The sequence below is a fragment of the Carassius gibelio genome, chromosome B5 (assembly GCF_023724105.1).
Source record: "Carassius gibelio isolate Cgi1373 ecotype wild population from Czech Republic chromosome B5, carGib1.2-hapl.c, whole genome shotgun sequence".
NCBI classification, from domain to species: Eukaryota; Metazoa; Chordata; class Actinopteri; order Cypriniformes; family Cyprinidae; genus Carassius; species Carassius gibelio.
This window is the reverse complement of record NC_068400.1, coordinates 31,758,035-31,776,315: the sequence shown is the minus strand read 5'-3', so window position 1 is coordinate 31,776,315 and position 18,281 is coordinate 31,758,035. Positions and strand designations below refer to the sequence as shown.

The 18,281-nt window shown below is 37.3% G+C and overlaps 3 protein-coding genes across 3 annotated transcripts in view; 1 reads left to right on the top strand and 2 right to left on the bottom strand.

Moving 5' to 3' along the window:
• Positions 1-18,281, bottom strand: part of LOC127957762 (creatine kinase M-type) — a 175,001-nt gene that overhangs the window by 110,817 nt on the left and 45,903 nt on the right. The gene's annotated exons all lie outside the window — the stretch shown is intronic.
• Positions 7,530-11,996, top strand: LOC127957761 (NF-kappa-B inhibitor alpha). Its single transcript, XM_052556427.1, has 6 exons — positions 7,530-8,375; positions 8,459-8,576; positions 8,940-9,144; positions 9,272-9,360; positions 9,814-10,050; positions 10,133-11,996. Exons 1-6 carry the CDS (start codon positions 7,900-7,902, stop codon positions 10,175-10,177), a joined length of 1,170 nt encoding a protein of 389 aa, XP_052412387.1. The 5' UTR covers positions 7,530-7,899; the 3' UTR covers positions 10,178-11,996.
• Positions 12,021-16,985, bottom strand: LOC127957773 (tripartite motif-containing protein 16-like). The gene is made up of 8 exons (XM_052556438.1): positions 16,397-16,985; positions 15,572-15,667; positions 15,009-15,134; positions 14,608-14,715; positions 14,302-14,458; positions 13,403-13,456; positions 13,245-13,298; positions 12,021-13,137 (listed from the first exon to the last, which is right to left on the bottom strand). Exons 1-8 carry the CDS (start codon positions 16,961-16,963, stop codon positions 12,590-12,592), a joined length of 1,710 nt encoding a protein of 569 aa, XP_052412398.1. The 5' UTR covers positions 16,964-16,985; the 3' UTR covers positions 12,021-12,589.

The following is an 18,281-nucleotide window of genomic DNA, read 5'->3' as shown; positions in this document are numbered from 1 at the left end:
AGAGGAACACTTAGAGTTTCAATAATAACAGAAACATTTATTATTTACACTACAACAGTGATACTGCAATCACACCCTCCTGTACACACCAAATGACTTAGCATTAAAAATTAACTCCTACTGAGTGAAAGAGTGAAAGAGAAAGGCAACAGCAGAATGTATACAGCTGTAAATGAAATAGAGAGTAGAGCGGCATGTGTATTTGGCTGCTAAACAAGTGAAAATTAAAGATGCACAGTATAACATGAACCTCTCTGACCTTTGATCTTGCTGACCTTTGACAGTGAAGCAAAATCTATTTTGGTTTGTAACTGCAAGGCAGTAAAACAACAGTAAGCAGAAGGAGCGTTTGAGATATGATAATCAGTATATATTTATTTTGCTGTTTTCTGATGTTTTCTGACATGAATTCTCTTTAATTAAAAAAATAATGATAACATATTACGAACCAGTGCCTAAAATGCATGAATATTAAATAAATTATAAGAGAGAGCTGGGTAAACATCAGTGGGAAAGCAGGAATATTTCTAAATTGATTTGTCCTGTAATATTTCATTGTTATATTATTATAATCCTAATCCTCAAATCATGTTATCTAAGTGAGGATGACATTATAAGAGACAGTTCATGGATTTGGAGGGCAAACAGAGAGAGAGGGACAAAGGGAAGAGAGACAGAAAGAGAGATAATGAGAGCATTAAAGGAGATTAAAACACAAAGGAGGAAATGAATTGAACAGAATAACAGGAAAACAGTGGCACCTGTTGTGATACTGGTTAGCCATTGGTGGAGGAGAGCAGCAAATAAAGTCACGTGACCAAAAAGAGAATAATCACTGCTGGTTTTTGTTTAATTGAACATCATTAATAAAATGAACAGGGTACAAATTAATATTAAATAATAACAACAACACTGTTCTTTAATTATTTAATTATAATTAATTTAGTTACAATGCCTAAACTGTTAAATCTGGGAAAGAGTTCAGTTCAGCTTTAACTGTAATGGAATTGACCTGAAAATCCATTGATGATTACATCAATGCAATGAGAACCACATTAGAAAGAAAAATCTATATATTTCTATCAATAAATCAGTATATTTATACTTGAATAGACACACACACACACGCACACACACACACACACACACACACGCACATTTAGATACAAAATGGCTTTGAAAGAACAAATGTTAAAGATCAAAAATAATTTCTTTCTAAGTGATCTAAGGAGAGGAGATTCACCATAGTGATGAAGCGAGAGTGAGTGAGAGAGAGAGAGAGAGAGAAAGAGAGAGAGAGAGAAAGAAGAAAAGGGAATCAGAAAGAATCACATCAGAGGAGGAAAGCAGACCTAAGTGCTCACAGCTCATCTGCTGTGCTCCCACTCCCAGACAAAACCGCACAGTCATGTATACACACACGAGCGCTTAACACACTGTCTCTTCAGCTTCACATGTTCAGTGCTTTGAGTATTCTAGAGCTCTCATGAATTTCCCTGTATCTGCCAGAGCACTCTTGAGAGCTGAATCTGAGTGTGAAGTATGACACCATACCTTTCCACAAAACAGTGCTTTCCTCAGAATGAAAACACCGGAAAGATTTATTCTCTGGAACAAGAACCACAGTGTGATGAAAGTGTGTTCAGACAGGCATATTACAGCAAACAACATCAAACATTTACCAGTAGAAGGAAAGTTACAGTCTAATCCCAGCTGTACTTGAGCAGCAGATTGGACATGACTCATGTGAATGATAAAGAGAGAGCGGAGAGAGATCAAGTTAGAGAGAGATGATAGATAGAGACAGTAAAGATGTTCTGACATTCAGAAAAGGATCTTGAGTCGAACACTACCACATTCACCCATAAACAACAACACACACACACACACACACACACACACACACAAAAGGCCACATGTATAAAACCTCCACAAAAATAAATGGATCTATATCATCAAAAGTTAGATTATGTGTACTGTGAGCCTGACTGCTATTAAAAATGAGCCTTTTGAAAATGCCCACCCAAACTTCATGTCAACACAGGACAGAAAGCTTAATTTTTGGCATTTTGTGTGTGTGTGTGTATGTGTGTGTCCATTTTTTTGTGATTTGATTTGATATACAGTACAGTGATTCTTATTTTACTGTTTTTTCTTTTAATCCACAGATTCTCACTAAATTCTTCTGATTCTCACTGATATTTAAAACTTGAATATACAACTTACTATTCAAGCTCTTTTGCTACAAATGTGAGGCAGTGGCCTATACCCACTTTATTTTTTCATTATTAAAGTAAGCTATTTCTTATGAATGTGCGAGACTGTCTTTGAGCAAGTCTGCTCTTAGATTAAAAATAAGGTGGAAAGAGTGGCTTAGCTGTTCAGTGCTACATTGATTTAATAAATAGTGCAGAATAACCTGCACTTGGACAGCCATCAAGATGCCCTTTTGGCAGGTTAACTGCAAACAAACATAAACAGAGATTGACTGCCAAGGTCACTGCAAGGTAAAAATGGGGAGAGTTGTTAACATGAGTTCTGTGTGTTACTCATTATCATTCTTAGGTCACCTCTGCACTCACAGAACTTTCCTTATAATCAACGGGTCACAGAGAGTTACTTGTTTATTTGCAATTACTCTTCATTTAGCTTCTGAACAGGATTGAAGGGTACATGCAGTTGGAGTGCAGAGATTTTTATTAAGCATATATAAATTAGTAAGTTTTAGGCCCTCAAAAATGTGATTAATTTTGGAGAAGAAGAAGAAGAAGAAGAAGAAACAATTCCAATAGGGTCTAACAAGATAAAATACTACTTTATTGTTATAGACAAATTTACAGAAGTTTTGTTTTAATTTTTGACAATATCAGACACCCTTAGGCACAGAAAATATTAGTAGAAATCAATGGAAAGTCCCTGCCACAAAAACAAAAACATATGTGAGTGTGCCAACTGTATTAAAAAGCTAAGCAAAGGTGAAACTGAGGGGGAGAGCATAAGATTGCGGCGTCTCTGTGAATTTGAGGATAGGAGCAGTCAGGAATAACAGCTGGAACAGTGTTACATAACGCAAAAACAACTCACCTTATCTCAGACAAGTATGAGCTTCATCATCAATATCAGCTTCTAAAAAAACCACAACGTTTATATGTGCAAATAAATGAGGATACACAGACTTTATAGAGCCTGGCTAATGCTGCTTTCATACAAATTAATATTCTACTGGGAGGCAACATACATTATGAGTATTGGATTATTCATACACCTAGATGACAAAACGATGATTGCTGTTATTGTGAACCAAGGGTGTTAATCAAACTGGACTCCTCGAGTCTGGTTCAGAGTCCTCTGACTGTGTGGGCTGAGCTAGTTTTCCTCTTCTAAACATTCACAAGCTAGCACACCGTTTCAAGTCCAGAGGCTTTTTATGCTGTAAACAAACCAAGCAGTTTAAAATATTCTTTATAAACACCATAAAACTGCACTCCAGGCAAGGGGTCCTTTTGTGCAGTCTAGATACAATTCCCCAGTTACAGGGCTTGGATATATTTTACAAATATTTTTCTTTTGTTTGGGACCATTGATTGTATAGCGCAGTGCAGCCCTCTGCAGTACTGATTCAGAGTTAATACATTACTGAGAGTGTTACTGAGATTAGGACCCTCTTATAGTCTGTGTGTACTGTAAAGCGATGTGTATGTGTGTGTGTGTGTGTGCATCTTGAGGAATGACCAGAGGAAAGTGCAGTGGCAGCAGATCTGGACTGCAACTCAGCACTCACCATCACCTCCCTGTCAAAGCTCAACTCCACCCGTAGAGAAGGATTAAAAAAAAATTGCTAAAAAAATTGCTAAAAAAATGGTCTTGACCGGTAAGACTGCCGTAATTACAATTTTATGAAAAAACTTAACCAAAGCATTAGTAAACTATTGTGTGCTTCGTGTGTGTAAAAATCACCAACACTTTGCTGATTCCATTATTGAAGAGTTCCAAACTTTCACTAGCAAGAATATTAGCACAAAAACTGTGCAGTTGAAGCCAAGTACAATGCCAAGCGCCAAATGGAGTGGCACACTGCCACTGGACTCTGGAGCACTGGAAACGTGTTCTGTAATGAATCATGATTCTCTCTGTTTGGCAATCTAATGGGTTTCCCTGGGTTTGGCGAATGCTAGAAGAACATTACCTGCACATGACTGCATTGTGCCAACTCTAAGAGAGATAACGGTATGGGGCTGTTTTTCAGTTTGGTTAGGCCACCTAGTTCCAGTAAATAAAATTGTCTTGATGCTTCAGCATACCAAGAAATTACAGACAATTTTCTGCTTCCAACTTTGTAGGAACAGTTTGGAGAAGGTCCTTTTTTGTTCCAGCACGTCTTGGCCCAATGCAAGGTCCATATAAACATGGTTGCATGAGTTGGGCATGGAAGCACCTGACTGGTCCACACAGAACCCTGACCACAAACGCATCAGACCCCTTTGGAATGGGCTGGAACAAAGACCTTCTTATCCAACATCAGTATCTGACCAAAGTGTCTAACAAATGCTTTGGGGCATTCCCAAAAGAAACACTCCAAAATCTTGTGGAATGCCTTCCCAGTAGAATGGAAGCTCTTTATAGCTGCAAATGGTACTTAATGTCCATGTATTTAGGAGAGAAGAATAATTTGTAGAAATATAATATCAGTTAAATACTTTCTTCCATAATAATTGCATCCAATTATTATATCATTAAAAAGACATCTTCTCTTAAAGAGCATACTGCACATAGCCCCATGCTGAGATCAATAGGTGGTCTCTGTAAGGCTGCATAAATTAAGTGCAGGGGTAATCTTATTTCCTAATTGGTCTTGACAGTGGCTGGGAACATCCATCTTAGTACAGACCACTGAGCAGAGCACAGCTCACGGTACAGTACAAAGAGAGGGAACAGTCCAGACAATGAATGATTGACAGAGCAGTGGAGCACAGAGAGGCACAGGGGCATCTGAATATGGGTAGGAGATCAAGTTATAAGTCAGAGACAAAACATGCCTATCGTGCCTCTCTGTCAATCATTTTTGTATCTCCCACTCCCTCTCTTTTAGAAGGAGATTGATGTGTATGGGAGTGGGTTTCTTATCAGAAGTATAAGGAGTCATTCCTGCTGAAAAAACTGCAATGCAGATACACAGAGACTGAAAGAGCAAGACATAAAGAGGGAAAGGCAAACTTAAACTCTGTCAGTAATCCCCTCAAATTCCAGTAATGCTACATTCAGCTCAGCACCATTTATGATTCTTACATGCCCATGCACATAGATATTTCTGGCTTTCTATTATGTTGGGGAGTTTTTAATACTGAGCTAATGATATCATCTAACCCCAATCCTGGTTTTAAACCTTTCTACTTTAAAATAAAAATAAAAAAATAAATAAAACAGTTTCATTAAACACTATTTAGTGTGTTTATTACATTATTTTTATTGCAGAGACCACTGGCTTTTAGGTTTTATATTCCTTTTCCTGTGGGGACTTTTTTTTCTCACAGTGTAAACAAAAACTAACCACACACACAGTCACCTTTAAAAACACCTTTTCTTTCCACCATATCCAGTGACTCTTTCTTTCATCACTCTCTTTCTCCTTTTAGTTTCATAGTCACTCTGAATCATCTTTCCCTCAATCTACAGTGGCACTTATGATTAAGAGATGTTAATGCAGTGCAAAAAAAGAAAAAAGTGACCTTGCCTTTAACCATTTTTAGTGCAGTTTCTGGTGAACCTACACACTTTCTGAGAGTCAGCATTTTACATAAGCTATTAAACATTATTCCTGCTTTTTGATAAATAAAAAATATAAATGTCAATAAAATGTTTTAGTTGTAATTTAGTATGTGACAGATTTTTTTATTATTATTATTGAAGAATTCTCCTTAATTAATACAAAATAGATTACAAAAAGACATGAACAATGACATCATCCTGCCACTGGTGAAGATTAATTCTTTTGTTTACCAGGTCGAGCGACACAAATATGAAATTAGCATATACACTGCCACCTGGTGTCGAATATGATTAAAATACCCTACACTATCCTTTCTAAATTTCCTGCCCTGTAAGATTTTATTTTATTTCATGACTTTGATGAAAAGGGCCAGTAAAGAGAACTGACAATGGTAAATACAGATAGAGGAGGGCTGAGGAGTGTTGTAATAGGTGAATCGTAACCCCATTAGAAACGAGCTGCTTTCATGAAATCACCATGACCATCATATCCTCCTAAGATGACAGGAGAAGGTGCGATTCCATATTTTATTTACTACATTAATTTTACATCTGGGGCCGGTTGCATAAACTGCTTAGACTAGTTTTAAAAAGTTAGTCATCCAATTTGTTTTCTTCAAGACCGGTCATAATTAAAAAACAAAAACCAGTTACAAAAAGTTAGATTGGTCCAGTTTGTGTCAGAAAAGTAAAGTTGATTACCTCTTGGCTAACTGCTAGTTGGTTAAACTATTTCCTAAGGCGAAGTCTTAACATAGTTGCTATATGTTTATGCAACTGGCCCCTGGAAATAGTTTGATTGTCTGCATGAGCGACATGTACAAAACAAGAAATATCAGAGCTAAGCAGGGTCAGGTTGTTAACACTTATATTTCTGTAACATTCTCATACGGACTATTCATGTTATATCTTATCATGTATTATTTAATGTAATTATTATTGCTTAGTTTTAATTGTTGTTTTGATTTACAGTGTTTCCATATATGCTGTTTAGATTTTTGTATTAAGATTGTTTTTTATTGGCCTATATATATATATATATATATATATATATATATATATATATATATATATATATATATATACATTGTTAAATGCAATCCTGGACCACAAGTCATAAGTAGAACAGGTATATTTGTAGCAATAGCCAATATTATTTTGCATGGGTCAGAATTATCGATTTTACTTTTATGCCAACAATCGTTAGTAAAGATCATGTTCCATTAAGATATAAGATATTTTTGCACCCCCAGATTCCAGATTTTCAAACAGTTGTATATCTGCCAAATATTGTCCTATCCTAACAAACCATACATCAATGGAAGGCTTATATTTCAGAAAACTTTGTGGTCCAGGGTCACATATATCTGTTTTCTATACCCTAGTGTTACAACTCATCCTGGTAGTGCAGTGGCTTGTAACAACAACACTCTTTATACTTGACACTAATTTCTAGTTCAGTTTGTACATTTTAACTACTTTAATTGTAGCAGGCAATTAAAACTTCCAAAAACAAAACTCTGGTATTATTTATTTAACTCACAGAAGCTGAATAAGATGTGATAGCTACAAAAGAAACAATTAAAATACCATTCAAATGACTACGCCGTTTTTTTTTTATTTGTCTTTTTTTATTCCAGTTCTAATTAATAGCTACTTGGAATTCCTCCAACAAACGCAATGCTTTGGAATTCCCGATTAAACTAATGTAACAGACAATTAATTATGACTGCAACGCATGCGCACTCTGAGCCATACGCATGCGCACAGTCCCGCACGGTGTTTTGTTACGAGAGGGGTTTGGGAATTCCCCAGGAAAACACCTACGCATCCATAAGGCCTTTTCTGGACAAACTGGCCAACAGCAAGCCGCTCACAAGTTGAGCAATTTGTAGTTTTATAATGCTCCGCAAATGGAGGGAATCGGCGCTTGCCGCTGTTGTTTGGGAATTTGTCCAGAAAGAGCTCATCTTGTTCCCCTAAAAACATCAACAACCGTCAGACGGAATCCATCTGGCTAGAAGCGAAAACGGCGCTTTAGATAGTTGTCTGGACAAAAAGATAGTTGTTTGTCAGGAAAGGCAGTTTCTCTTGTTACAGCTGACATCATTTAAACGGCGCATTCGTTTATAAATGGAGTGGACGCAAGATAATCACGGTGAATCCCGGAGACAGAATGTACGGCCTGCACCGAGTTACGCTGTGGAGAAAAGGGGCGCCGTGGACTCTGTCCCGGAGGACTGGTGTGACAGTGGGCTAGACTCCTTAAGCGGGGTCGGACTCGGTTTTGAGGTTCCCTACAGCACGTACACCGAGGCCGAACAGATGTGGACACCTGGTCGGTCTGACGTCCCTCCGTCGGACGAGTCCGACAACACAAGTACCGTGGATTGTATGTCGATTGGCGGCGGAGAGAGACTCGACTCTGCCATAGGGGACTCGATTAATGAGGATGCGGTGGTGGGGTGCATCTCCGACGGGATCGGCACCATGATGCTGGGCGAGCCTGCAGGTACAGACAGACTGGAGGTTTCAAACACTGACGAGGGTCGGCAGCGAAGGAAAGAGCTCTTCGACACGGCCAACTTTCTGTCAGAGGACGGTGACACGTAAGTCTATGTGCCTTTCTATTACCTGCACAGTTTGACAGGCTATTAGATTTAGGCTGTAAACATTTCCTCTTGTTTTCCAGGGTACTCCATTTGGCGATAATTCATGAGCAGTGGGGTGTTGTTCAGTGCCTGCTTGGAGAAATTGTGGTGGACAACACGTGGACTCCTTACCTGAACATCCAAAATGACCTGGGTCAGGTAAATGTTAAACAGTGTTGCCAACAAATGAACAACCTGCTCTAACAAGCCAAAATCTGTGGCTCAAGAAGAATTGCTTTACTTCCAGTGATTTATGTTAGCATAAAACATTACATATTAAATGAACCAATACATTTCATTGTGCTGTTGAAGTCACCATAAAAGCAAAATTTGCAATACTTTTTTAATGGAATATTGCAGTGTTTACCTGCAGTGTTTTTTTTAATAATTCAAACTATTTCATGTTCAACTAAAATTTTCTCATTCACAAACACTTATAGGGAAACAGAAATCAAGACCAGTTACTGACCAAACAAACAACACATCTCTTACATTGTCCACCCTCCCTCCTTCTTTGCTCAGACCGCTTTACATTTAGCAGTCATTGTAGACCGGAGTGAGTGTGTTCGGGCACTGTTGTGGAGTGGAGCCAGTGCGGAGATCCAAGAGAGGGGCGGAAACACACCTTTACACCTGGCTGTCCGAGAGCTTCGCACAGAGTGTGTGAGAGAGCTGACCAGCTGCTCACAGACCCCACCAGTGCACTTGAACACCACCAATTATGCAGGTAAAAACTCATGCAAATGTATTTCACTCTAAATAATGCCATTATTTTTTTATTTATAATTTATTTTCATTATTTTGATCTATTTTTTTGCATCCTGTCCCTTTCTTTATCCACCTGTCTCTTTAAGGTGTGAGTGCACTGCACCTGGCTGTACATAGGGGCAATTGTGAGATCATCAAAATGCTGTTGGAGGCAGGAGCAGATGTAAATCAACGGGTGAGAATAAGGGTTATTGCAGCTAACTAAGACTGAAACTAAAATGGAGACCATTAAAAAATGTTTTTGTTACTTGGAAAATAAAAAAACATTAATTGAATTAAAGCATTAAAAACATACTTTATTTAATCTAGTTGTAACATTTTTTACTTTAATTTAGCTTAAATTGATGTACTCAAATAACTGAAAAAAAGATAGACATTAAACAGGACAAAACAATAAATTACTAAAATTTTTACTGAAATTAAAAACAAAATATGAGAATAAAAACTGATTCAAAGTGTTAATAAAATCTATAATAATACCTTAATGACACACACAGAAAAAAATAATTTCAATATACAACCATATTTTTATGAAAGAATATAGGGTTCCTCTGGAGTTGTATTATTATTTAGTGTTCAAAATTTTGTACTGATTTTATTTTAAATCATTAATTCTTTGGTTTTGTAGGATTTGGGGTCAGGTCGGTCTCCGTTGCACTGGGCGATAGAAAGTCAGAGGTCAGAGGTAGTGGAGTTATTATTGAGCGCTGGTGCATTGGTGAATCAGCGCTCATATGCAGGCCACACCCCATTCTACTGTGCCCTTTACCGACCCAACAAAGAGGTGCAAGCCCTACTTCGTGCCCATGGGGCCACATACACACAGGACGATGAAGAAGAGGAGGAGTTTCGAGAGAGTGAGGAGGTTAGAGCCAAATCCACACACACTGGCTAACAGAATGCTTATTGGCCTGCTTCTGTATTTATCATTTCTCTATCTGTCGCAGGAGGAGTTTGATGATGTCATCATAAATGGACAGCGAGTGCTGTAGCTGCAAAACATGGACACTACTCTGCCATTAGACCCTTTGAACTCAAGCTGAACGACTGTGGTGTCTGATTGTATTTGGTCGAGGCTGTTGTGTGTCTGCTTGTGTATTTTGTTTTAAGGTACAGTATGATGTCAGTATGCTGGATTTGGTTCAGGCTGATGGGAGTGCTTAGCTAGATTCTGTTATTCATCAGACATCACGCAAAGCCTTTTAAAGCTATAACAATGGAGGCAGCTTTTCATTTAGTAAAACCTCTCATTGGCTCATCTCATTTATGTTATAATATAGGGATAGTTCACTTACAGATGAATATGCTGTCTTACCCTAATGGTGGTTCGAGGCTGTGTGACTTTTTCTTCTGAGGAATAAGAAGAAAATGTCTTAAAAATTGAGAAAAAAAGTGTTTTTTGTGCACACATTAAAAATTAGTGGAGTCCAATGTTGATAAGGCAGTTTATCCTATATCATACCTTTAGGTAAAATGTCTTCCACAGAAAAAACAGTCATTTAATTTTTGAATTACATAAGGGTGAGAAAATTATTTAAACTTTGGGTGAATTATTTCTTTAAGAACCAAATTCCCTAGAAGATACCAAACAATGTACATTGTGATTTCCACTAGTGAGTAGATTAATTATTTCCACAATAGTGGCTTTCTTTCTATGTTAAAATAAATTATTAGCCAAATTTAGCTGAAGAAATCTTGAAGAGAAGTTGAATGGTTTTTAATAAATTTGTTAACTTACTATTACTGCTACACAGCAACTATTGAGTGGAGTGTCACTGTTTTCATGGTGACCTCAGTTTTTTTTTTTTTTACAGTAGATGTTTTTATTTTCCTGTAATGTTGGGTCTTGGGGTGAATATGATAGACAGGTGGATATACAGTCTGTCAGACAGAAATGTGTTTAGAGTGCTGACTCAAAAAAATGGATGAAATTACAGACAGCACAGAATACTACAATACAAATGGCAACTCAAACTTTGAATTGGATGCAAAGAAATACAATTAGAGGTAAATTTTTGATTTAGGCACATTAATACCGTTTACGGTCACACCAGCATATTATTTGAACTGTAAAGCATCTAACAAACATTCCAAATGATACTAAACATGACAACACAACACTTTTTTGTCTTAAAACATAAAAAATATACACTTAAAATATATTATAACATAAAAGTATATGTAAATTATAACAGTAAACAGATCTGAATTAACTGGTTCTGTCTGACATTTTTTTGAATTGTAATGAAAGTGGAGATTGATCTCTATTCACTCATGTGGGGGCATTATGGTCGTGGACATTTACAATCATTTATATATAGGCCCATTTCAAATTTCCTGTTTTTGGGGTGAAGGATAATTTTTTTTTTTTGACGATGATGATTGGTTCCCTCTGTTGTAATATAATGACTTCCTTTGGAAGTCAGGGCTCCTGATCTACTTGTACTTGTCCTCTGTGAGTTGACTGTGTATTGTTGAGCAGAGGAAGATTGTCCTGTTTTAATTGAGAAGGTTAATGGTTCATCCAGTGACAATATATCTTTGGTTTGACCTTATGCTTAGGCAAATGAAGCCACAGTAACAGCTTGGGGTAGATGTTAAGACAAGAAAGAGAGAGGAAGGAGCAACATTTAGGGATTAATGAAACAAGTGTAGCAATGTCTTAAGTTAAGGGCTACAGTTATTTTTAGGGGAAACTGGATTTGCATTTAAGTGAGGTTCCTCTCATCTACATATTTCTGTTTACTTGGTGATGGGTGAAATGACTGAAATGCTCTTAGAAACCATTCAAATAAACAATAATGACAAGAAGGCTTGTTTTATTTACATGCTCATAATCACTCAAATACACACTTTTCTGATGATGTAGCTGCATCTTCTGTCTTATCTAAAGTCTAAACCCAAAGATTGTGTCTTCCGAATGTGTATTGGCTTTGACTGGCTGCAGGTTTCGTCATGACACGCCATAAAAAAAAGATAATTCAAAGTGATTATCTTGACTGGATTAGCCTGCTTAGTTATTTTTAAACACATATTTCCTTCCACTTTTTGCCACCCATTTCCATTCTATTTAAATTATGATTCTTTTTTTTAGCACTATATTTAATGGTTGATATGAAATTAAATCAAGGCTGTGGTGATTGGAAGCACAGTGTCTTCATTATTTTAATTACTAATTGATTTTAAAAGGCAGAATCAGCATTTGTCATGTAAGAATAAGATAATTTGGGGGTAACATGATACAAATCCTGCAAAAAATACTAACAGTCACAACAATGCAAAGAATCCTATTAATAAAAATAATAATAATAATCCAGTGTGATTCTTCAAATTTTGCCTTTTTGACTGTTCACCGTTCCAAGATTCCGTCTGAAAGAGCTCAGGGTCAAAGCTCAGCTCAGAACCTATTTGTGGTATGTTCGGTAGTTCTTCTCCAGCATGCACAGAGTTACAGACGATCCAACTCCAAACCCAGCATACAGTGCTTCTGAGAACTTGGCTTTAAATCTGTGGATGAGCTCCATTGTCTCAGACACAGAGTAAAAGGACACAGATCCTCCGGCGTAATCCAGGTACACACCGATCCGTGAAGCACGAGCTGCACCCAGCAGATCTTTATCCATCTTATTGTGCCAGGCAGAGTATCCTGAGTCTGAGCATAGGAGGCTCCAAGATTTATTATTGTATCCCAGAAGGCTGTTGGAGTTCTTTCCTTTGCGGCTAATGCTCTTGTATGCAACTGCAATGGAAAATTCACCATTCCACTCCACCTCCCAGTAATGCTGCATTCCACTGAGTGGCTCCTTGCACAGGATCTGGCAAAACCCATCAAACCGCTCCGGGTGATCTGGGTAGAACTGGGTTGTTCTTTTCCGGATCACCCGGCGATTCCCGTCTGAGAGGACCAGCTCTTTATAGGCAGTGTTAAGATCAAAAGTAAGTTTACAAGAATCTGTTGAATGAAATTGTGGCGAAAAGAGGCTCATTCAGCATTTAGAAGAAACAATAAAGCAATGTGAATTCAATTAATTAATGGTGTGGAATTGTCTATACACTCACATTTCAGGAAATCCAGTCTTGTTTTAGGCTCTGGCAAGTCAGTTCTTAACGGAGCTGAAAATATGGTGGTACATAAATAACCAGAGTTGTTCTTTAACCTACTTCATTCTACATAAAGTGAAACAAAGTGTAAATGAAACCTCAAGAAGTCCTCTCACCATTCAAACGTCCTCCAGATCTTGGAATCAGGATATAGACTGAGGAGTCACTCACTAAGATGAAACAATTATGAATATCATGCAAATGCATAAATGAATATAAAATATAGCTTTATATGCTCTACTTTTCAAAAGTTTGGGGTCAGCAGGATTTGTTTTAAATAATAAATTTAGTTTTATTCAGAATGGATGCATTAAATTGATCACTAAATTGTTTAACACAAATTATTCAACTGTCGAAACAACTTAAAGAAAATAAAATTCAAATAGACAAAAACTCCATAAAATAGTTGTGAAAATAACATGATGCCTTTATACAGTGCATGTCATTGTAAAAACAGTAAATGTATCCCTTATATGGCATCTAACCTGATTAAGGTCTATACACCAAAGAAAAATGGTATCCGTTTCCACAAAAATATTAAGCAACAACTTTTTTCGACATTGACTAAGAATCTAAGAAATGTTTTGTGAGCTAGCATATTAAAATGTGACACTTAAAACTAGAGTAATGGCTGCTGAAAAGCTTATTAAAATTGCAATGAATTTGCACAATATTACTGTTTGTATTGTTTTTGCGATCAAACACAGCTGTGGTAAGCAAAATATACATCTTTGAAAAACATTTTTAAAAATGTTACCGACCCAAACCTCTGAAAGATAGCATTTATGACCCTCTCTGCATCTGCATTTACATCCATAATTTAGGGGTGCAGAGCTGATTATATTTTATTTGCTGTCAGTGTGTCTGATCCAGAGCAATGCCTTCCATCTCTGCTTAACATCTACATTATTTCGACCATTTAAGACATATATATAATAAAGCCAAAACAGAGGTAAATCCCTTGTCTGTTCCTCTGTCTCACACAGTGGTTAAATGTTATAGTCTTCATGATTACCTCGTTTGGAGATGTTTCCCAGCTCTTTTTTGCAGATGTCGTCCAGGTGTTCTTTCATGTCAGAGACGGTCTTGGTGATTTCACTAAAGGAAAACTCTTGGTTTATAAGCACTTTGGGCACCATGGGCTCTGGTGCAACAGATAGTGTGGGGAAATTCTGCACAAGTAATGAAGGCAATTAACAAAATCAGTTCTGAAAAGTGGCTTCCTTGAATATTCCTGAAATATCCAGCCAGGCAAGTACACTTTCTGATTCTGAATGACTGAAATCCAGTTAAATGTGAGTGGCTGTTTGACTTTATTTACCTGTAGGAAGTGAATGTTGTCCTCTGTATCAAGTATTTGACGTAGTTCAGCATCTCTCTTCTGAAGCTCCATGATCTCTTGTTCAAGTCTCTCTACGTAACCCTGTGCCTGTCAGTACATCAAAGCTATCATAGTCAGAGGGCAGGGACCAGCAACTGTCAGGAAAGCTTCATCAAATGTATGAGCAGTAGAATTATACAGTTTCATATAGACTAACAAACATTAAGTTAAACATTAGCAAAAAGTTTTCTCACCATAGTTCCCTAGTAAGGGGCAGAGGATTTTAATCAGCACTTCCTCTCCATGGGAATCAAACCCATGATGTTGGCGTTACAGTGCCACGCTCTACAATTAAAGCTGCAGGAAGCAATCTAACCCCTCTGAATCGAATGTGCATGTACCTGAGCCATGGAAGCCTGTAGGTTAGCCTGTATGAGTTGTCTTATCTCAGCATGCCAGCGCTCTACCGCCTGTAACATCTCACTGAAGATTTTATCACTGTCAGTCTGAGCCCGCTGTGCATTTCCCTGCAGAGAAGGTGCAACAGTCAGCAACAGCATACGTCCAGACAGCCAGGGGGCAGCACAGAGCACTGCATCAAAGTCACATGCCTTTGAGAGAATGGGATTACTAGGACATTTTTAAATTGCTAGTAAACAACACATTATAGTGTTTCTGGCTTTGATAGATAGTATCTTAGATGTTTGATTACCACTGTTTTCTTTCTTTCTTTCATTCTTTCTTTCTTTCTTTCTTTCTTTCTTTCTTTCTTTCTTTCTTTCATGGGCAATACATGACCAGTAATAACATATCTCATATCACAAAGTATCTCTTTGAACTGTTAGGGTTTAAGTTCTGATTTGGTCTGAAAATGAAGACGTAGGCTATAGAGTCATATAAATTACATAAAAGTGAGAAATGTTTTGTCCCAATGCTTCTTTAGTACTCTCCTGATTGGACTAACCTTGAGAACATCCACATTGTGTCTGAGTTCTTGAAGTTCTTTCATCCGATCCTGGGTAATGTGCTGAACCTCTGTCTGAGTCATCACCAAGACTTTCTATAACCACATACAAAGTACATGAAAAAACTATCAGTCAGTTAAGTATATATCATTGCTTTTTTTTGGCAATGTGTGATGTTCATGTATCCATATACACACCGCCATTATTTAACTTTAATTACATTTTAAATTATATTCAAATAGAAAACCATTATTTAAAAATTTATTATTTCACAATATTATTTACTGTATTTGTGATCAAAAAATGCAGATTTGGCGCAGATGATTCTTACAATATAATCTTTTGTTAAAGTGTTCAAACCTGTGACAGTCACAATGTATAGGGCTCGTTATCAGCTGACTCTTTACTCGTACTCTGGAATAATCAAAGCACTAAAGATTTATCTGTAAAAATTGATCTGTGGTACTACAATACTAAACCACAGTTTAAGCAAATGAAAACTGCCATTTAATGAAAAGTTTTCAATATTTAAATACAACTTCATAACATTTCAACCGGTTGTGACAACTTTCTCTGACTTAAAGATTATAAAAATATAATTATTTTGAGAACAGTTCTACCTTCAATCTTCCTTAGGAGACCGCAAAATTATGATTTTGAAATCACAAACATTATTCTAATTTTTATTATCCTAGTTTCTGAAGTAGATGTTTGAAACCACAAACAAAAACCAAATTCAGTACTTGGACTAACAGTTTGTCAAATATGACCCCTGTGACAGCTTTCCCTGATCTATTCAAAACAGTTCTAATCTTATTTCTCACCTGTTTCTCTGTGCGTTCATCTTCTGCGCTGACTATGTTGTGGCTGCGATGTTCTCTAACTGTACACAGCACACAGATGCACATCTGGTCTGAGCGGCAGAAAAGCTCTAAGCCTTTTTCGTGCTGTGGGCAAATCTTCCGATCCAGGTGTCCCATCTCATCCACCAGTTTGTGTCGTTTAAATGTGGCCGATTCATAATGTGGCTTGATGTGAGTCTCACAGTAATAAGCCAGACACATCAGACATGACTTCACCGCTTTGTTCCGCTGACCCGTACAGAAATCACACAGCGCCTCGCGCTTAAGATAAGGAAACGGGTTGAGCTCACGAGGGGGCGGCCGAGGCTCCGGGTTCCCTACGTGGGTCACGTTACGTCTGAGTATGGGCCGAGGAGTGAAGGTCGTCTGGCACTGCGGACAACTGTACACACCGAGGTGGTCAGAATGGTCCCAGTAGATCTTAATGCACTCCAGGCAGAAAGTGTCTCCACACGGGATAGTGACAGGGTCTCGCTGGGTGTATGTGCAAAGGGCGCAGGTGTAGTCGAGGAAGTCAGATTCTGCCATTTTCTAAAACAAAGATGTGAGAAAGAAAGGTGAATTGAAAGAGCAACTGAAGCAGGAACAAACCTGTATTTATAGATCAGAAAGAAGGGTGGAGGCAGGGACCACAGTAGTTTACATAGATGATGTATTGTAAGGCACATGTAACTTGCCTTTCTATTCCAGAAAAAAATCATTCAGAACACAATTTCAGCATTATAGCAACTGTTAAAGCAAGTTTAAAGGGATTGTTCACCCAAAAAAGAAAATGATGTTCTCTTTTAATTCCAAACTGGTTGGAGTGATGTTGTAAACAACATTGGACCCCACTGACTTTCATGGACAATACATTTTTCCAAAGTATCTTCTTTAATCCTTCATACAGGTAAAACAAACTTTTTACTTTTTACAAGTTTTGACTCTTTTTCATATTTGGGTCAACTTTTCCTTTACTAACAATTCTAACAGATGAAAGTGAATAGTCAAGGCACTCTCTCTCTTTCTGTATATGAACTGCAGTGAAATTTGAAACTGTTTTGTCTGTAAATATAGAATTAATTTGTCTAGTCAGCTCTTGCATTCTGTGAGTGAACTACAGTGACGTGAACTCAGTTTGTACTGTAAACACTCAGCATAGTATTATGCAGGTAAAGCATAAACACAAATAAAAGCTGAATATGAAGAATGTCAAGGTCAAACTGATTGGTGACATAAAGGGAAACTCTTTGGATCGTATATGTATTTCTTCCATAACCTGACCATTTTTCTGGCACCCAATGAATCTGTTTACACAGATGGTACTAAAATGATTCTTGTTATTTTGTTATGGGTAGTTTTCCACTGTTTTTGTCACATTTTAGGTGTTTTTTAATTGTATTATTCTTGTTTAGTTTGAGAAATGTTATCATCATAGTTTTAGTACCTATACCTTATTTTTCAATATAGAAAAATTTCCTGTTTCCTGTGAATGTGCAATTCATTGGTCGCTATTTATAGGTAAAGAGACATTTTTTAAATACTGGTTGGTTTGCAAACATCAGACAGCATAATGGCCTTACTCTTACATTAAGTTAAAAATACAATAAATATTTAATATTGAGTATGAATATTCCCAATGGTGTCTTTGCAGGCCCAAGGAGGGAACAGTAAAGGATGCTGACCCGCCATCTAGATGAGCTGCCAGATCTTCACTTCAGAGAAAAGACACACATTCTTTGCACACATTGCAACACACTCTTAATAGAATTTGAACATTATTTATAAGCCACAGCCATGATCATGTGATCTTCTTGAATATGCAGCAGCTACATACCTAATACTGTTGTATTCACATGGACCATAA